Source organism: Alosa alosa, chromosome 16 (assembly GCF_017589495.1).
Source record: "Alosa alosa isolate M-15738 ecotype Scorff River chromosome 16, AALO_Geno_1.1, whole genome shotgun sequence".
Taxonomy (NCBI): domain Eukaryota; kingdom Metazoa; phylum Chordata; class Actinopteri; order Clupeiformes; family Clupeidae; genus Alosa; species Alosa alosa.
Window position 1 is genome coordinate 5,793,674 of NC_063204.1, and position 21,267 is coordinate 5,814,940.

The window sequence follows — 21,267 nt, forward strand, 5'->3', positions numbered from 1 at the left end:
TTTTTGACTTAAAAATATTGCCCTCTGCCTTTGTACTTGACAGTTGGGACGGGCATTTTTGTGGTGCCTGGGAATTCATAAAATTGTTTAAAAACAAATACTGTCATAATGATGGCTCAAAAAGGTGTAATTGTTCAGGAAACATATTATTTTACTTTAAAATATAAATAAATTGCAACAGTAATATGTTTTTAAAATGTTATAGTCCTCTAAAGTCAGGGGACAGAAAAGTGTGCGTTTCTGTAGAATGACCCAGGAAAGTAACAACCAAATAGGAGAGATTAGTGTCACTCTGTGCTCAGAAGGTGCTGCTCTCGCTGAATAAGACATTTCAAATGTTCTGGGTGGCTTGAGCCTGTCTCTCATTAGCAGGCTTCTCCATGCAGTGCATAAAGGGGGCTGGTGAGGAGCTGGGGGAGAGTGGCTCTCCAAAGAGCAAAGTACAGACTGCAGCTTCTGTTTCGCTAGATCAAGGCCAGTTATTCAGCCAAGGCTGCCATCCACACACGTCCCCCCCCTTTGTTTGTTTGTTTGTTTGTTTGCATGTTTGTTTTCCTTCTCTGCCAGTCATCGCCAGTCTCACGGCGCTGACACCACCATCTGTTGCTTAGCACCCAGGAGCTGTGATGGATTTCGGATAGCCTGCGTTGACTCACTTCATCTCCGTCACCACATGTGTGAAAATGATACACAACCACACACTACAACGGACGGGCTGGAATATTAATAACACCTCGGATGAAAAACAAAACGAGTAACTGTCTAACACAGTCATGTGTGTCACAAAAATAATTAGACAATAGTCAGACTCTTTTGGATTTTATTATAAAAGAAACATTTATTTATTCAAATCAAGGTCTTCAGTCAAGGGTGGTCAGGTCAAAACGTGCAGTCTGTAAAGGCAAAGACGTGGGAAAGAGAGAGAGAGAGAGAGAGAGAGCAAATGTTCAACATAGTCAGCAGGCGCAGATAAAAGTTTAAATGTGGGCACAGCTTATTTCAGACATGTTAGGAAAAAAAAACAGGAGCTGCCAATGCAATTAGGGCTAAGCAGGGGTGAGAGGAGATGGGAGGAAGCAGAAAAGTGAGAAATGTGCAACTAAACGTCAGATCTCTGCAGTGTGACTCAGGCAAAGGTATCTATTGTAGTATCTCACACACAGTTTTTTTTTTTTTATCATTTTGCAAACTGAAAGGTGAAGGTAGTGTGAAACGATCTCTATTCAAAATATCACTCCATGTAAAGTGGGTCTTTTGAGTGTAGAAGCCTAAATGTCACAGTATGAGGGTACGATGAACTAATTGTTGAACATTCCCGTTAAAACCAGTATCTTGAAAGGATATGCCATGATTAGAAGGATACAACATTTCCCCATCGATCCCAACAGAGACGTTTTTTTTGCCATCAACATCTTAAACAAATGAAATATTTCACTGGATTAATACAATGTCTTCTAATATTTCTAAGATTATGTTTGCTTTACGACTGGGGAAAAAACATGAATTTTCATAATTAGACTTTTTGATTATTTGTTGATTTGTTTTCCTGATAGATCGATTGGATAGTTGTTTGGTCTATAAATAATTTCGGAACATGGTGAAACATGTTGATGTCCTCAAATTGAAATCCTCAAGATAATGTCAACTACTACTGGTAAATTAATCAATAAATCGATTTGTCGTTGCATTTCTAATATGCTTACCCAGTTTTACACGGCTTTTAGTGCTAAATATTTTGAATGGTAGCTGGACATCTTAGAAATCCCTTCTAAAATATCCCCAAGGAGACAGGACTGTAGCTTACCCTTCTAAGACCTCTTTGGTGGTTTCTTTGTATCTCCAGCATCTTGTTTGGGTCTGGCTGATCGAGCAAATTGCTGTGTTCTGGGTCAAGGACTCACAATGCAAGCAATGGAATAATGTTTGTTCTCTGCTATGCAGACACCATTAACTAGCATGGTGAAGACAATAAATTGAATCCTACCTCACTGTGTGATCGTTAAATGTGTCTTGGCTAAGACAAAGTCTGCATCTTACCGCCTCACCAAACGAGGTGCCCCAAGGCTTGGTGCTGGGGCTCCTTCTCTTTAACATGTACCCCACTTCGCTGAGCCTGATTATCTGCTCGCACGGCTTCTCAGATCACTGCTACGCAGATTCTACCCAACTCTATCTGTCATTCCCGCCATCTCGAAGTAACGTCATCTGGCACTGTCGCCCCTACGCACGGCAATCCAGACTATTTTCATTTGTAGTTCCCTGTTGGTAGAATGTCCTACCAAGTGCTACCAGCGCAGGGGCATCCCTCTCTATCAACAGGAAACTTTTGAAGACTCAACTCTTCCGAGAGTACCTCCTCTCCTAACATATTTCCTTCGACCACTTTGACTAGTACTTCCTAAACTACTTCCTAATACTTCCTCTGGTAGTAGTACTGTAATAATATTTATTGTTACCTGAGGTCTCCTTTGTATTGTAGCTATGCTACAGTAGTGTCTGCTGAATTAATAAAAGTTTATGTAAATAAATACTGTTAAAACCTCTCACACAAAATCGTTCCATAATTACACAAGGCCATTCACAGCCACTTCCTCCTGAATAAGAAAAGAAACGTCAATGTGACACGCAAAGGATACCACGACGAGTGGCTTGTCGTTGAGCACATATCCATTGGTGTCCCTCAAGGCCTTCTCTGCACTTTTCTCACTGGGCAGGCCAATGAAAGCTTGACCTTTCATTCTCCCCTCCTTCATTAAAACTATATCAAACCTGCAGGGGAGAACGGCACACACTGAAGTAATGGAAACCACATGGCCCTGAGACTCAATACACAAAATGTTTACAGAACTGTCTGGCTGCATCAACACAACTGATTTTAAGTTTTTCAAGGAGACAAGAGATCTTAAAGAAAAAAAATGGCACTTACATATTTCTCTCTGCCTCTGATGTGATGTCGATGTACCTGCCATAGACGTACTTTAAGTCCTAAAGATGACAAAGGCAGCAGTGAGAACCAATCCAATTTTAATCGATGAACTCCTACACTTCAGTCTTCGTCTGCTGCTTCAGTGGGAGTCTTCCCATGGTGCAGGTACTTACTTTTTCTTCTACTTGCTTGGCGATGTTCTTCACGTACAACCTGCAGGTCACTTCGCCGGGCTCATAATTTTTAAACACAGACATCCTTTTCATCTCTGTTTTAGAGGGGTGAGAGAGGAGGATGTTGAAAGGTAGCAGGAGACTCAGGAGGAGAACAAAGTCAGCAAGACACGAGACTTAAATCAGCAGACAGCTTTTTGATACACAAACACAGCATCAAACACACACACAAAAAAATGCATTCTGGTGTAAAACAAGACAGACAAGAGCAAAACGGAGGTGTGCATTCTAATTGATGCGTGCAAATCCTTCAGCGTCACTCCAAAACAGACACACCTTCATGCACCCCTAGTGGATTGTCAGTCACATGTGTGAAAATTTTAGCTTCACACAGCAAGCGCTCCAGAATTTTAAAAATATATAAATTATTAATCAGAAAATGGGTCTCTTCTATGAAACCGAAATGCTGCTCATATCCAGTATATTTGATGCTGTTTGATGTAGAGTGGTTTACTCAGTGTATGTGTGTGTGTGTGTGTGCGTGTGTCTCTCTCTCTCCAGGGACGGTGGCATGGGGTATCCCTTACCGTCCCTGGAGAGACGTCCCTTGTCCAGCTCCTTCCTGGAGATGAAGTCTGAGGGGATGTCCTCTTCCTCTCCACTGTCCTCCTCCTGCGTTGGGGGGGCCTGGACAGCTGGGTAGATCTTGCCAAAGCCGTCCGCCACCTCGTCCGAGGGACCTTGCTGGTCATCTGTCTCTGCTAGAGCGAGAAAGAGCACGCGAGAGGGGGAGAGAGAGATGAAAGAGATGAAAAGAAAGAAAGAAATGAAAAGAAAGAAAGAGAATGAGAGAGAGTGCTTAAAGCAACACCAAAGAGTTTTTTATACCTTAAAATAATGTTTCCAAAATCGTTTCAGCCGTTCATCAACTTGTAACAGGGTGAACGGCAATTCTGCATTTGCTTCGCGGCCCTCTATCGGCTATAACCGCACTATGTAAGTTTGCCAGATCGGGTAGCGGATCTGTAGTTCAATGGAATGAGACATAAGAAACTACAAATTTGACTTGCATCTAATGTCGCAATACATTGTAGGCTAATTTTTTTAATAAATCGTGCAACATATTCTACCTTGTCTGTGGACATCGTTATTTGCAAAGCCGGTGCTGGATAAACAAATAGCATGCGTGTGACAGAGGGAAAGTTCTTTGGTGTTGCTTTAATGAATGGTCAGTCCTGCCAGAACTTTGTTTCCTGGTTTTGGAAATGGTAGAGATGAAAGTCCGAAGCATGTTTAATGTTGAAATGATTACAATTTCTCACACAAAAGAGTTTGTTTAGGTGTGTGTTAGCTACAAAAGATAATGAGGACCAAATTAAGATTTTTAACCAATACACACACACACACATTAGAACCACTTAAATCACACAGACCTAAGGTCACATCCATCCAAGCATGTCCCCTCATTACCAAATCCTCAGCAACGCTAAAGCCACACTGTGTTTTTCCTCTTTACACAACAAAGCGGGCCACGTTCAAGCGTGCCGTGCCTCTCTCTCTCGTGTGAGCCCCTCGACAGGGAAGCCGGGGCAGGGCAGGGCAGGGCACGACTGGCATCTGGCACATGGCACATGGGCATCAGACGAGATGAGACGCGTGCGAGAGGATAAAAGAAGAAAGAGTGAGTGGTGTGTGTGTTTGTGTGTGTGTGCGTTTGTGTGTGGTTGGGAGGGAAAGGGGCAAGGATGATGTCGCGACAAGCCGGCGCAAATCCTCTGCAGCCTTGTCGTTCAGATGTGGACGGGTGCAGCCGAGTAAGAGAGAGTGTGTGTGTGTGTGTGTCTGTGTGTGTGTCTGTGTGTGTGTGTGCATGTGTGTGTCTGTGTGTGCATGTGTGTGTCTGTGTGTGCATGTGTGTGTCTGTGTGTGTCTGTACGTGCATGTGTGTGTGTGTGTGTGTATCAGAGCAGAAAGCCAGGCTCTGATAAATTCGCCTGTGAAATTTTTTTTTTTTTTTTTTTTTCCTCCTGTAATCTGAATTATCCAAAACCTTATCATGCAGCTTGCGCTCCCCTCCCTGTGTTGAACTGTATTGTTTATCTGCCCGAAACGAGATGGAGAGAGAAGGAAAGGGGGAAAACGGCCTTGTCAATCTGGTCTCAGGGAGGCTGAGAGAAAGAGTGAGACAGGGAGGGAGGGAGGGTGGCAGCCTTTCATATTTTCCTTTTAGTGAAATTTTTTTTTTCCTTCTACTTTCTACTTTGTTTGGGTTGAAGAGCGCAAAACAAACAAACGCAAGATTGAGGCCAATTGAAAAGAGGACAGGCTTACAAGTACTGTGTAAACACAGACAGACATGCACTCACACAGGAATACATGCCTCACACTTTGTGAAACACGGATGTAAACCTATATGTGAACTTGCATTGGAAAGATGAAAAGACATTGGGACCCCTCTAAATATGCATTGCTAAATCCAAAACGCAAACCAGCCTAGCTATTAAGGCTAACACACACACAACCATCCACAGGCATGCACAAGAAACCTCTCAGAGAATAGAACTAATAAAAAAGGGGTGTTAATTAATAAATAAATAAATAAATAAACAAACAAAATTAATTGTGCCAGCCAACAACGATTTATGTACACAGTCACCTGTTTGGACTTTAGCGACTCTCCATTTTGGTGTAGCTAAGAACGGAGAGGCAAGATAGAGAAAGAGAGAGAAAAAGTGAGAGAGAAAAAGAGAAAGCCAGATCAGCGAGACAGACAGAGTTAGACAGCAGAGAGAAGAGACAGAGGTGGGAGAGGAAGAATTGGATAGGGGGAAAGGGAGAGAGAGAGAGAAAGAGAAAGAGAAAGAGAAAGAGAGAGAGAGAGAGAGAGAGAGAATGGTAGGTGGGTGAGGGAGAGGACAATAGAGACTCCGTAATTCTCTATGCACACCCACTGAGCCCCAATTCACAGGGCTAACCGGTATGTTAATTAAAACTCCAGTCTCTAGGTAACACTGGTGTGTATGGGGAGTGAGGTGTGTGAGTGTCTGTGAATGTGTGTGTATGTGTGTACTGTAGGTGTTGCCTGTGTACGGTGTGTGTGTGTGTGTGTGTGTCTGTGTGCGCGTGTGTAGGTGTTACCTATGTACGGTGTACGGTGTACGGTGTGTGTGTGTGTGTGTGTGTGTGTGTGTGTGTGTGTGTGTGTGTGTGTGTGTGTGTGCGTGCGCGTGTGTAGGTGTTACCTGTGTTATCCTCCCTCTCCTCCTCACTCTCCTGCTGGTGAGCCTGGTCTGGGGCTTCCAAGATGGAGGACACCTCTGGAGGGATGTGGAACTCAATCTTTTTGGGACCCAGGGCCTGAGGCTGCTCAAACACATCTGATGCCTGGAGAACCGGGGCCGTAGCACTACGGAACACAACAGAACAGAACAGGAGCACAGGAGGGAACCAAATGTCAGAACATTTGATCATTTCTAAGCTGCTCTGGATTGAGACTGTAACAGAGATGTTTGAATGCAGACTGCTTGGAAATGAAATGTTTTTACTTATTTTATTCCCCTCCACGACACTGTAGACAGAGAAGCATTCAAGTCCTTCTGTTACAATCTTTACAGCCAGTATAAATACACAGTCTAAATATGCAATCACAGACAATTTAATATTATCTGCACAGCAGTATCTTCCAGAAAACGTGTTGCTTCAAGCCAGTACCTAATCTTTTCTAGTGCTACAAAAACATGTCAGGCAGATCATCTTAATCTGGCACAGCCAGTGGCAATGTAATAAAATACCCATAATATGCAGAATCTAGAATCAATGAAACCTTATCCTGGCCGATACACACTAATGAGACTACTAAAATAGCATCATTGCAAGCAATATAGAATAATCAAATATACATTTAATATCTAGATCATATAACTTATGAGTTCTACAATCAGCAGCAGCAAATTTATTGCTATTATACTAGTAAGCAACTAACCTTTCTATATGTACTAATTATTGCATGCTGATATGTACTACTGCTATTTTCCTCAAAGCCAGACTGGCCTATAGAGGAGGATATGAGAGGAGCGCATCTTTGCCATACGTTCTGTGCGCACAGACCGACAGACCACTACAGAATTAACTTGAATGCAACAGTTGTTAGCAAATTAGCATAGCATGGTTATGATGCTAACCAGATTTAAGCACAATTTAGTACAACCTGGAAAATCATTGTGTGGTGGTCAATGTTTATGTTGTGGTGGGCCGCCACAAATAAGTCAATGTATGGGAAACACTGGCTCTAAGCCCAGTAGTGGGACTGGCAGACATGCAGAGACGTGACTATGCTGAGCCACCTGTGGGGCTCCGGCTTGGGCGCGTAGAGCAAGTCCTTCAGCTTGGGCTTCTTCCTGGTGGCTGGCGCTTTCGTCCGGGCCGGCCTCTTGCACGGCTGGTTGACCAGGCCCATCAGTCTCACCATCCTGAGTGGGAGGCACGGTGGGGGAGAAAAAAAGCAAGAGGCAGATGTAAAGTAAAGTAAATAGGAAGAGATGGGGGTTAACCTTTCATGTGTTCAGCTGTCGATAAAACTCAGACTGAGGAGGACATGTGTTTAGCATCTTGAAGGTCGGCACGACGGCATGAGACACTCTCGTCTCCGCAAGTCTGAGCTTTACTAACTCACAGCTTTGCCTCCCTCTTCCAGTTTAGATGCTGATAGAACTGCCTAAGGGCCCCACTCGATTTGTAGTAGCCAAGGTTGAAGAGTTAAGTTGACTACTGTGAATGAGTTGCGCATAGCTGGTTGTTATGGCTTCTGACATCCGCGAGCAGATGTAACCTGGAGGTGGAGACCCGCCCTAGCTAAACGAAGAGGGAAATGGGACAATGGCGGGGCTGGGATGGGGTGAGACAAAAGCAGAACTGGTTGTGTCCGGCCGACACGCATTACCTCTCTTTCTCCTCCTCGTCACCCTCGCTCTCGTACTCAGACTCCTCCTCGCTGGCGTCGGTCCCTTCCGTCGGCAGAGGGGGGTTCTCCGGGGGGTAGGGGGGCGGCACGGGGCCCGCAGGTACGTGGTACATCTCAAACTAGACACAGACACCAACAAAAGATTCAGATGTACAAACAGTATGGTCTAGATCAGTGTTTCCCAAACTCTTTCTTGCAGCACCATTTACTGTAAGAAAATATCACGTCATACCACCACGATATCATACAAAAGCCATCTGCCTGTTGCCTAACTTGAATGATCTTTTTTACGGTTGAAAATGGGGTGGGGCAGGTTCATGGCCAGGCATCGTTTTTAAAGGAACATGTAAGCCTAGCTGGAGCTAGTATAGGCGAACTGGTGTAACCAACTTCCAGGGAATTATGTTAAACTGGACTGACAGTGTCAGACTGCAGTCTGCATCCTCTGGGGTACACGCCAAAAAAGCAAATTCCCCCAAGGCCGTGTTCCTTGCCTTTCCTATGCCTTTCAGCAGCATGCCTTTTTGTTTGTTGTTATGCAGCGTTTGAGGTGTGATTGATTGTTGGTTGCTCATGAGTATAACATTCCTTGACTCAAGAAAGATGGACAAATGTGCAAAACAACTGTGCAGATTAAATAGTCGGTCAGGTTCAGAAGCAATTTTGTGAATTGTGATTTCAACAATATACAATTTCAGGCAAATTGTTCATGATTACTTAGGGCAAAGAAAAAATAAATTCATCTGTAGCAGGCTTGCACCACTCTCATGGCACACCGCTTGGCAAAGACTGGTCTAGAGATCCACAGTGCAGTCTAAATGAACGGTACCACTGTGGTGCTGTGGTAATAGGAAGTGTAAAGCTTTGCGATGGGGCAGCTGAACTGAAGTCTCACCATGGGAGGTCTGGGTGTCAGGGGGCCGAACGGACACGGCAAGTTCATCTTATTCATCAGGTGGAGGACCTGAGAGAGCCAGAGGCAGAGGGAGAGAGAGAGAGAGGGAGAGAGAGAGGGAGAGAGAGAGAGGGAGAGGGAAAAATAGAGTAGGGGGGAGACAGGGAGCAAAAAGAGAGATGGATATCAAAGGCACACATGAAAAAAGAAGGGAGAGGAGAAAGGGATAGGTAGAGAGAGATGGAGGGAGAGCGAGCCACTGAGTCATAACCTTCTGCCAGCGAGTGATGCTTATTATAACTGCCAAGAGTCCGGAGTGTATTATGAAGTCTGAGGCGCAGCACAACAACCACTGTTGTGTGTGTATGTGTGTGTATGTGTGTGTGTGTGCGTACATATATGTGTATGTGCATGCAGGTGTGTCTCTTTCCCTTTGTCTGTCTCCCACTAAACTTCCTGCACCTGCTGTTGTGCACCACGTCGACAAGCAGTAATTGTGACCTCGCCCCCATACGCAACCCAGATTGCTGCAAGCCGCACGTGGATCGGGAGCGTTTAGGGCTGTGACTGACAGGATGAGGCTCAGCGAGCCTCGTCTGCGACCACTGCCGAGACGCAGCCTCTCCCACAACACAACAGCACCACCCAGAGGCCACTGGCAGTTCATAATTCAAAGGCAGGGTAGAGGGGAGAGAGGCAGCTCATGGCTGGAGGGGGAAAATGTTAAGCCTATAAATCATTCGCACCACTTAGGTTCATTATTAATGCTCTTTCTCCCTCCTGAAAATTTAAATGCAAATATTTGCTATTTGATCTTTTCAGGGGAAAAAGGGGGGGTTAAAACTGGCTAGTGCCAATTAAAATTCCGGCAGAAGAAAACAGCACTTCTTGTTTGTTTTCCTTTATAGTTTTTATTCAAATTACTGCTGGGGCTTGCTTTGGTTTTTAGAGGAGTCAATTATAGTCTTGCGAGACCAGGTAGCAGACAAACAACAAAGGAAAAACAAGAGACACATGAACTTGAAATGAACTGCACGTGCTTGGCATGGTTTCCCTGCGTGAACTGCTAGATAGTGAGCAGAGACAGTGGAAGATGAACACTCCGCGTGGCGTACTCACCTGAACGTAAAACTTGGGCACGCTCAGCAGTGCGTGTGTGATGTTCGTCACGACGGCATTACTAGGGGGAGGGTATAAATATTTCAGCGTCGGGTTCGCTTGGAATTTCAACCTGTGGAAGGGAAGAGGCAGTCCTTGAGCATTATGAAGCAAACATACATGAAGACCTTTGTTGACACAAAAGTAACCTCAATGGCCGCTCAAAATAATAAAAAAAAAAAACCTACGACAACAGGGCACCTAAATAACAGTGATGCAAGAAGCCGCAAGAAGCCGACTTCGAGGGCTCTGGCTGTCTGCTTTTGTTTTCGTTTCGTTTTTCTTTTTAAGGGAAAATGTCAATCTGTGGTTTGCCCGAGAGGAACTCGATAGCCCGGCTCCATTCAGGCACAGTGGGGGGAGCCGGCATGCAATCCTGCCGTCTATTCAGCCTCTACACAGGCACTTTCGACAGGCCTGCACTGCACACGAGGGAGGCTGAATCAAACCCTTTTCAACAGATGTCTGCGCCTGCCTCTGAGGGAACAAAGTAGGGGACATGGCAGGGCTCCTGCCTACTGTGTTAAGGGCAGCCTCCATGTCTGACACAAACTATAAGACAGCACTCAACTATTTCCAGGACGGAGCCTGCGGTATACAAAGGTACAGCAGAATTGCCATAGCGGAAGTCGGGGCACAAAATGATTGATGTCTGCTTGACATTTCAGCTTGAAATAGCAACAAAATGCTAGTTCAGTCAGTGATCATACCCTTGTCGTATTTCAAGACTAAACTAGTTTTGTGTGCATGTAACACAATTGTGAATCCTGCTTCTACCGGCAGAGACATCAAATGAACAACTGTAAGATGAGCCAAAATATTAGGCCCTGGGACAATAAAGAGGTTGCCAAACAGACGAGCGCACACAGGTTGCAAAGGGGTGCTGATTCCTACCCTCCAACTGCCCCTAGAAATGTCTTGCATGCCTGTAAGGATGTAGGCTATACACAATTATTTACATGCAATTTAATATACATCATATGCATGCAACTACTTCCACTATGGGCACTAGATATCAAGACTGACAAGTCCAAAAGGAGAACCAACTCACAAACAGACAGACAGACACTTTATTGAGCCCCACGGGAAAATCAAGGTCTCCGTAGCATACAGACATCACACACATATTCACTAACAGAAGAAAAAAAGTCATTAAAAGTATATAATATAAAAAACACAACTAAGCAATAAGGATAGTAGAAGATAAAGAATATACTAAATATACTAAAATACAAATTATACTAAATAACACTAAATCTAAATCAATTCTAAAAACAGTAGTGGGTGATTAATCAAGAGATGCTTGCAATGACTGAGGCAGGGACTGAGCCTGTGATTCTCTGTGCATAGTAAGGTAAGGTGCTCTGTGTGAGTGAGTGTCATGGTGATGGTGCAAATGAGTAAGTCCAACAGTGCAACAGTGCAAGAATAAAGTCTAGAGACCAGCATAAAATAAATATGGACATATCAGCGAGTAGACAAGGTAATATAAAAAACAAATATATATATATATATATATATATATATATATATATATATATATAAATATATACAGCGGGGAAAATAAATATTGAACACGTCAACATTTGTTTCAGTAAGTATACTTCCAGTGAGGCTATTTGCATGAAATTTTCACCAGACATTAGTATTAACTTAGGTAATCCACACATATAAAAAAATCCAAACATTAATGTTCATAAGTAGAGTTATGAGTATAAAAGTGGAATGCCACAGGAAAAAAGTATTGAACACGCCTACTGAAATTTCTTAAATACCTAGTACATTGAGCAAAACCTCCAGACTTTCCATAATTTTGCACATCTGGAAAACAGTATTTCATAACTAGACCTACATATCTTCCCTGACTTCCCAGACCTAAATTTACATTTATTTACATTTACATTTATTAATTTAGCACTATTATCCAAAGTGACTTGTATATTTAAATTATAATTTAAATATACAAGTCCCCCTAAGAATGTAAGAACAGCATTTATTGCACAACATTGCCAGTTAAAATGCTACATACTGTTGCTATAAATGTGTCTGGGTAGGCGGCCTACATACTCGTTCACATATGCCACCAACACCATCACAACCTCACATATGCCACCAACACCATCACAACCTCACATATGCCACTAACACCAATCAAGCGGACATTTCTTCCTTTGTTATTTTTTTAACCACCGGCCGCCACTGATATATATATATATATAACTGTATGAAGAAAAGAAAAGGTATAAGTGTGGCCACAAGATATACATGGTCAAAAAAGATTTCCCAATTTCCTCTTTATTTGCAGACAACCAAGTAAAAAGTCTTGTCCCATATGCTTTTCTTTTGTATGACCAAGGAAGAGGTAGCAAGCAAACAGATGAATGAAAGAAGGAAAGAAAGGAAAGAAAGGAAAGAAGGAAAGAAGGAAAGAAAGGAAAGAAAGGAAAGGGGTTGTCGTGGGCTGCGCTTGATTGAAGGTGAGGTGACTAGTACTCATGGTGAATTATATCATAGCCCTGAGCGTCTCTATCAAAGGCCACCTGGCGCCGGCACATGGCAGTGGCAGCCGGCCTGTCAGACGCGCGGGGCAGCGCAGCCAGACGGGGCCGCGTAATTGGACATGAGACTGCCCGAGACAGCCTCTCATCAGCGCTCCATCAGCCCAGGGCAGCGTCAGGGTGCTCGGAGGACGACAAGGGCCAACGCTGACAGGGCCCAGCCGTGTGTGTGTGTGTGTGTGTGTGTGTGTGTGTAGAGAGTAGTGAGAGAGTAGGTTTGTGTGCATTTCTATGAGTGACAGAAAGAGGGAAAAAAAGGTACATATTCTGAGAGGTGCCAGCAAGCACCACACTTTCAAATCCAGTCCAAATCTCTGACATCTCTGACAATACATGTAAACACGATCAGTAACGGATAACACACACAATCGTAAACTTGCCCCTGTAGTAGGTCTATACGCTTTTCCTCACATGATCTAGCAGGTGGATACTTGCAGAGTGTAGCGCTGGAGAAACATTCCACATTTATGCACAGAGTAAAGAGGAGCTACTTACCCCAGGTTTGGAGCAACGCCAGTCTCTATGAGAGGAACATTCTGCGGTAGTTTACTTTTCTTCCCCTTCCCATCCTTCTCCTCAGGAGCACTGAAACAGGAGAGTCAGACGGAACAGTCCGCATCAGATAGTAGATCTCTTAGGAAATGCACCTTACTTGGGGTGTTTTGAGGTGATATTGGGTAAAACACCCAGATGATCTCATTTCTGGGTGGATATATTTTTGCCCTTTAATAAAGTTTTGTTCATTTAGGTACAAATTTCTATTCTTATTAACCACTGGAACAGTGTTGAGTGAACAGTTAAAATGAAAATATAAGCCAAAAACGGGAAGTATCCATTATTAGATTATAGTAAACTATTAACTATTAGCCTAACTAGTCCTATGGTGTTGTTCTGTTGATCTGGTAAACTGGTCTGTTCTTCTCCAAGGTCTAAGAAAAATTAAAAAGTCTGCTGTTACATCATGGAAAGATAGAAACAGCACACTGGCCCCCAAAGATACATACAGGCCCACAGATTTCTGAATGTCAATGAATAGATTCAGCTCAATATTCCAACTATCTCTTTAATTTATGCCACCCCTGATTGGTGAGCACGCTACACAAGAAGCACAGCACCCCCTGACCGACTGTGAAGCTCACCAATCAGAATTTCTGTGCCCCTCACACACTACGCACACTCACCAACCAGAAGTGGCATATTCAAGGAGGATGAAATTAATATAAAAGTCAGAAATGTGACAAAATTAACTGTGCATGATTATTTGTAGATTTTGCGATTAGGCAATTGCGCTGATACATACTGCGATTACGATTGTGATTATTGTGCAGCCCTACAAAAAAACACATTTATTTCTGAAAACAGATAGAAAGAATCAAGAATTCAAGGCTATCACGTCTGTTATACAAGATATTAACAGTGCAATAACGCAATAAAAGCGATTAAGGTATTTGATATATTTTTGTGGGTGGGGTAAATTCAGGCTGGATTCCAGGCCAGGTTGAAACACGCTCCATAATCAAATCCAAATGGCATGTTCTATTTTGATAAGAACTTAAAGTTGGCTACGCCAGGCTAAAAAACAGGATCCTGAGTGGACCCTTGAAAAATCCAACGTCATGTTTTGAGTGTGGATGGACAGAAATGGAGATTTTACAAAGCAATCATGCAGACTCCCATTTTTTCTTCCTGAATGGGTCATATCCATAACTACTACCCTTGCATGATTTGTCAAGCTTCTGTCATATGACCCTTTTCCAGAAGGAAACAAATGGCCAGTGTAGGTGAATGGTCATGTGATATCCATTTTCAGAGGTGTAATATGGACTGGGATATCCTGCCCCTTCCATGGCCAAAAGTCGACATGTGAATACATTGTGCCAATTATGTGGTGTGTTGTGAATACATCGTGCCAATCATGTGGTGTGTTGTGAATACATCGTACCAATCATGTGTTGTGATCTCGCCGATGGAGCAAGGTTGGTGTGGTGAAGCCTTCTGGCCGAAATAGATGCCTGATAAGTGCCCAAAGTGCGTTGCAATATGGCCACCGGGTGAATGGACAAGGACTTTGATTATGGTGCTCTAGACTGAAAATTCTAGGGAGATTCTGAAATCTAAGGTTTTTGTGCCATTCTAGCCTTTCTGGCTCTGTTAAACACCTGCACAGTATGGGGGGGGGAGCTGTCCCATTCGCGCGTAAATCGCACTTCAGTTACACACTTCTGTGTTGCGCGTATTCTCCCATTCCCGCTTCTGTCACACCCACAGCGCATAAGTTCGAAAGGTGGCCTTATTAAAGAGGCGTGATTTATTTAAAATAGAACCAGACTGATCCACCACCTCATTCATTTAGGGTTGATATGAAAACGTGGAACATGGACTTTCTCCTTGACCTTCTGAATGCCATTTCAATCCAGAACGAACACAAACCAGTCTTTGATTTTGAAAACGTAAATAGCGAAGGCCTACAGTAAAATGGTGTGTCATGATGTCATCACATAGCCTAACAAAAAATTGACTTCACAAAATGTCACTTTTGCTTTGAGGTTTGTTTATAAAGAGTCAAGACGTGCTTGAGGTGTGTATATCCATAATTTAAAAACTCACTGTTGAGAAAGAAGGTTTCAATGGCAGCTGCTTCTCATACTGTAATATCGATGCTAACCAAGCTGTAGACTGACACCTGCAGTTTCGAATACAGTAGAGTAAAGAGACTGGCATAACAATACCAGCCTCTATTACAAACGAATCAAGAGACAGGCAGATATAAACGCTGCTTGACAATAGTGCAGACGTCTGTGCAAATGTATGGATGACTTCGGTCAAATTGGAAAGAAATGGACAGATTCGAACAAAGTAGGCTATGGGATTATGACTTCACGTCAAGTTAAAACTGAAGATGCACAGTCGGTAAGCTCCAATATCCAAAGTGGGTGATTATAACGGGGTTTTCACTATTTCACAATGTAGCCTCATGGATAAGGTAATGTCGGGAAATATGGCACCATGTGACACTGTAATGGGGGGAAACATGAAGCTGTATCAGCATATTAAGCACCAAATTTGATACTGTAATGTTAATTTGTAACGTTCTGTGTAACCTACATGTATTTAGAACTAGGCCTACTGCCGACATTGAGCAATATGCTGTTTCACCTTGTAGTGGCCTTGTAGTAAATACAGCCCTCCGGAGTCCGTAGCTGGAAAGGTGCTTAAGCCATGACAGAATGCGCGCAAGAGTTGTATCCATAAGAAACGCCTAGATTTTGGGGTTGCTCCTCCCAAAACGTGTAACTCCCTCTATCTTGCGTAAAAGATAGATTTAAGCGAAGGGGAGATATTGCGCAGAGTGAAATACGCATCATTTTTTTTACTTACGCACGCTTGCGCACATGGGAGAATTCCCCCCTAAATGCACAAACAAATCAACAGTGTTGTGATACAAGAAGCACACATACCCATCAGTTACAGGTGGATCCTTTAGTACAGTGACACTCTCCTGTTCCCTTGCAAATTCAACAACTAGTGTGTGGCCAAGAACCTTGAGCTGATGCAGTCTGTTTAGTGCCTGTGAAGGAAGAGAGGGGAAGTGGTCCAATCAGCCATCCTAAATCCTACATCCATTAACATTACAATACAGTTAAAAAGAAACCTTCATACCTTAGCAGCGGAAGCCTCACTGTCAAAAGTTGCAAAAGCTGTGTGTTTCTGTGGACCAAATGAAGGCAAGATTATCATGAAGAATAATGACTTAAAAGGACGCATGCTGGTAAGAAAAAAGGAAATCTACACTACCATTGCTATCAAACTGGCTTAATAAAAGCTGTGCAACTAGAGCAATGTTCCTGTGAAGTTAAATAAGGGCTGTATTCTCCTTACAGTGGTCGACACACCGGCACACCAGACTCTTTGAGTGAACTAACCAGAACTCCTCTCTCTGACAGAACCCGGACAGCTCCTGCTCCGAAATACTTAAGAAGGTCCTCCTTCTCCTCTCTGGTCAGGTCAGCTGGCAGGTGACGGACGATGACTGTCCGGCTCTGTTTGCTCTGCACTGACCCATCCCCATGGTCTGCCATGGCTCTCCTTACGAGGGGGAAAAAACACAAAACATTATTGTTTAAGACAAGAGATTTTACCAGAATTGTTGAAAACACACTATACTTTATAAATGTTCACATAATACAACCCCAAAACAGAAAAAGTTGGGACGTTGTGTAAAATGCAAATAAAAACAGAATGTCACAATATACAAGTCTCATAAACCCCTATTTAGCAGCAAAAAGGACAAAGACAACATATCAAATGTTGAAAATGAAACTTTGGACTATTTCATGGAAAGTATATGTTAATTTTGAATTTGATGCCAGCAACATGTTTCAAAAAAAGTTGGGACGGGAGCATGTTTACCACTGTACTGCTTCACCTCTTCATTTAACACAATTCTGTAAATGTTTAGGAACTGAGGAGTCTATTTGCTACAGTTTTGAGAATGAAATGTTGTCCCATTACTCCCCAATATAGGATTTCAGTTGCTCAGTATGGGATACTCTTAGTGATGCCTTTCATTCCATTATGCACCTATTTTGATAAATCTGGACTGCAGACAGCACCTGGACTCTTCCTCTATGGAGAAATACTATTCAAATATGTGCAGAATTCATTTTGCCATTGTATTCCTGAAATATTCAAGGTCGTCCCTGGAAAAGACATTACCTGGATGGCAGTATATGTTGCTCAAAACCTGAATACATTTTTCAGAATTGATTGTGCTTTGCCAAATGTGCAAGATGCCCATGGTGTAGGCACTAATGCTCCTTCACACCGTCATAGATGTTGGGTTTCGAACTGAGTGCTAAAACAAGTTGGATAGGTTGAATACTTGGATAGGCCCTATCCTTATTAGCCCAGATGAGTCCATGATTTCCAAAAAGAATGGCAAACTTTGATTAGTCTAACCACAGGACCCTTTTCCAAGTTTCCTCAGTCCATTTTAAACAAGCTCAGGCCCAGATAAGAGGGTGGTATTTTCTGTATCATGTCTCAATGCAATTTTTGCTGTTAAAATTTTGGCTGCAGTTTTGAATTGAGTATCAAACTGGGCACATAGACAATGATTATCAGAGGTTTTCTTGAGCCCATACAATGACAGGTCTGGAAACAGGTCTGGTGTTGATGCAGTGCCATCTGAGGTCCAAAAGACCACGGCCATCCAATTTGTTTTTCAGCTATTTCCGTTGTTTGCAAAGATTTCTCTGGATTCTCTGAATATTTTAATAATATTATGTCCTGTAGATAATGAACTCCCTAAATATGTCACAATTTCATGTTAAGAAGCATTAAAATGACATTGTTTCATCATTTGTGCAGACAAGTTTACACAGAGTGATGAATACCTCTACATCTTTACTTCTAAGAGACCCTGCCTCTCTGGGATGCTCTTTTTCATACCCAATCATGTTGCATGTTACCCTAATTAGTTGTGAAACATTCTTCTATTTGTTTTCTTTATCATTACACAACATATATTTTCCATGAAATAGTCAAATTTGTCATTTTCAACATATGATGTGTTGTCTGTGTCCTTTTTGCAACTAAATATGAGTTTAAGAGATTTGCAGATTATTACATTCTGTTTTTATTCACATTTTACACAAAGTCCCAACATTTTCTGTTTTGGGGTTATAAATTCTGGAACATTCTGACAACCAGCAGTTAGTTGACTCGGTAGGAGAAAAACTGTACTGTGCCTAGGGGTGTGACTTTCGAAACCGACGTCTCGAATCAGTGTCGAGGCTTCGAAGCACAAGTGTTTCGAAACACTGCTTCGAAACGTGGTTCAAAACAGCCATGTCATGTGACCACTGCTTCGAAACATCGTTCAAAATCCCCATGTCATGTGACCAAAATTAAGTGAACCTTCGGTGCATTTCACCAGTGTCGGCAGGCGTGCCCGCGCGTTCAATTAACAGTGTAGCTTAACCATGATGGTGTAGTGGTTAGTGAGGGTGTTTTTTGCACGGTAGCCCAGGCTGCTCAAATGTGGTTCGATCCCCATTTGATTTGTAAGGTATTGTTTCAGATCGTATCTGTTCATGTTTTCTTACTTCACCATTAACCACACAGTTTCAACTAAACTCTCAGAATGGTCAAAAATCGAGAGTTTTTATAAGGAGAAAGTGATTTAGAGAACACATAGTGGCAGCAATAAGACTCCCTTTATTGTGACTTAATGTGGTCTCCCATCCAGTAATTGACCAAGGGCATGCTGCTTAGCTTTTGACAAAGACTGAACACAGGTAACACAGCGAGCCACGAACTTTAAAGACTGCATCTCTAATACGAAGCATTTGACAGATTTGTTTCACCCTAAACAGCTCTGAGGTGTTGGAATTGTTTCAAAGCTTCGGAACAATTCGGCACAATTGCTTCGAACGTTTCAGTGTTTCATAAAGCCTCGCTTTGCCCATCCCTAACTGTGCCCACTGTCTCCTGCCACTTGCCATTGTTCCATGGGTTAGGCACGGGTCACTGTCGCAGGACAAGTGGCACGCGCCACCTACTCAGTACTTAGTAGCCTACTTCTATACTCTTTGGTACAGTGCAGTTTTTGCTCCTATATCTCTCAGTTGACACCTCTAGTAGTACACAGACAACATAGAAAGCCTTAAATGTGGTTTCCAGGCACTGGTCTACGTTATGGCCTGGACAACTAAGCAGTGCCGTCCACAAAAGGCATACTTGCCACTGTATCCTGCATCTCCGAAGGTAACGTTGGGATTCATAATGAAGATGTCTGTACAGTACAACTGGACATGCTGAATTAATCATAGTTCGTACCATAAAATCCGTTTTTAATTAATGGGATGATGAGATAGGTTGCACGCTGCACAAACAAGCTGAAAAGTTAAACTAATGTTAGCTAGCTCGCTCGATACTAGAACTAGACAACCCCTATCAGTGATCACAAAATTAGGCACGTTTAAAACTAAGATTGGTAAATGTTAACATATGTTTTATAGGCTAAAACATGTTTTTATAGGGGTGTCTGCTGAAACTTTGCAACATTTATTGTATAGCAAAAGCAACATTAGCTGCCCGTGTTATGGTAGCGAAATAGGCTAACATCCAGTAAACTGCAGGAGCTCAACACAAAGGGGTGGTTTGACGTTTGTCCCAGGATATAACCTGAAACATTTTTGGTAACTGCTTTCTTCTTCAAACTGCTTTTCACCTGCCCCGTAAATGTAAGAAATAAAAGTTTAACATACCTAAAAAGTGAAGAGTTGTTCACGAATTCAAAGCGTTCACATGAGTATCCGGCATGTAGTAGTTGTTTCCGGAAAATACGATATCCGATTGGCTAGAGAACAAATAGGTCCCTCCTACAACGTCGATGATTGGATGTGGTGAGATCAATCAAATATTCATTTGACTGGCATTGAAACTGGGCAAGACAGAATGGATTTTTCATTATTTAGCCAACAGAGGTCACTGTCAGCAAACAAAATTAACAGATAACGGAGCTTTGTCCCTGTTAAGGTTTTTAAACGTGTGCATTAATGCATAGAGCTTATACATTCCATACAAACCAACCAAGATGAAAAATGCATTCTGACCTCTTACAGATAGAAAAACAGAGATGTTTCAAGGTGAAAAAGTTCAACACTAGATGTCATTAAGGTGAAAAAAGGTAATCGACAGGTGATTTTTTTTTTTACTCATAAAAATGAACAGGCCTATAGTTTTTATAATTTGTCAATTTGTTTCAGTGTTTTCCTAAGCTAAATAGGTACAGACTTTACTATATATTGCACTGAGAGGAATCTGAATGATAATGAGTGCCTATATGTGAATGTGTCTCCAGACTCACCCAGTCTGTCTCTCTCCCTTCACTATGGCCCCAGTGTGTGTGGCTTACATAGAAGAGTGAGTAAACCTGGCGTCTGACCAAGCCAAATCCTGGCCTAGTCAGTCTCATTCCCAGCTATACTGGCTCTCTCCATTCCTGAGTCACTTCTGTTTACATTAGGAGAGGACATCTTTGATGTGCAGGGCAATGGGATCGACTCCAAAGCATAAGGAGAGTGTTTGAAGTATAGGATGAGCATATGTCTGGCCTTGTGCAAGAGTGACACTTTCATTTATCTGACCGAAAATGTGTTTTCCATTTCTAATCAAACACTTGCATTCAGACATTCAGTGCCAACAACTCTGATTTTTTGTATTTGTTTTGAGACCTTGGTACAAATGTTTCCAGTTGCCTCTTTTGCACAAACTGGAGGAAAGTTGATCGTGCATTATGGGCCATTTAACGTAAAAGTAGTAGAAATAGTAGCCTGCACTTCACCCCTGGAGATCTCCCCAGTGTTGTCAGGGACCCTCCAAATTCCTGCGCAAATGAAGTCTTTTCTTTGCGGACAGCGCGGGCATTCCTTGCATAGGGAAACAATGCTCCCTTTCAGGGTGGCTGACTCTGAAATTTCACAGGTGAGGGGAGGAACGGAAGATATCTGATCCCGTTCCCCCGGCCCCGAGTGCTCGCTCGTTCGCTGGGAGTTCAAGACGCCGCTGAGAGAGAGGGGGGCTGGCCGGCT

General features: G+C 42.8%; 1 protein-coding gene across 5 annotated transcripts; it reads right to left on the bottom strand.

The window, feature by feature from the left end:
- Positions 1 to 803: 803 nt before the first annotated feature.
- On the bottom strand, positions 804 to 20,013 carry rnpc3 (RNA-binding region (RNP1, RRM) containing 3). 5 transcript variants are annotated; one of them, XM_048266148.1, is made up of 17 exons: positions 19,942 to 20,013; positions 16,594 to 16,756; positions 16,331 to 16,378; positions 16,129 to 16,238; positions 13,166 to 13,255; positions 10,074 to 10,185; positions 8,955 to 9,023; positions 8,039 to 8,178; positions 7,443 to 7,568; positions 6,342 to 6,505; positions 5,756 to 5,791; positions 3,687 to 3,857; positions 3,100 to 3,194; positions 2,927 to 2,985; positions 2,637 to 2,769; positions 1,805 to 1,877; positions 804 to 1,412 (listed from the first exon to the last, which is right to left on the bottom strand). In XM_048266148.1, exons 2-16 carry the CDS (start codon positions 16,747 to 16,749, stop codon positions 1,809 to 1,811), a joined length of 1,578 nt encoding a protein of 525 aa, XP_048122105.1. In that variant the 5' UTR covers positions 16,750 to 16,756; positions 19,942 to 20,013; the 3' UTR covers positions 804 to 1,412; positions 1,805 to 1,808. The 5 variants fall into 5 exon arrangements, with proteins under 5 accessions (XP_048122105.1, XP_048122104.1, XP_048122103.1 ...); XM_048266147.1 differs by having other exon boundaries at positions 804 to 893; positions 3,687 to 3,860; XM_048266146.1 differs by having other exon boundaries at positions 3,687 to 3,860.
- Between the last annotated feature and the right edge of the window lie 1,254 nt (positions 20,014 to 21,267).

Coding starts and splice junctions, on each gene's coding strand:
- rnpc3 (XM_048266147.1), bottom strand. CDS start 16,749: ATGGCAGACCATGGGGATGGGTCAGTGCAGAGCAAACAGAGCCGGACA. Junction 16,239..16,330: donor GTGAGGCTTCCGCTGCTAAG/GTATGAAGGTTT, acceptor CTTCCTTCACAG/GCACTAAACAGACTGCATCA. Junction 13,256..16,128: donor GATCCACCTGTAACTGATGG/GTATGTGTGCTT, acceptor CTCCTGTTTCAG/TGCTCCTGAGGAGAAGGATG.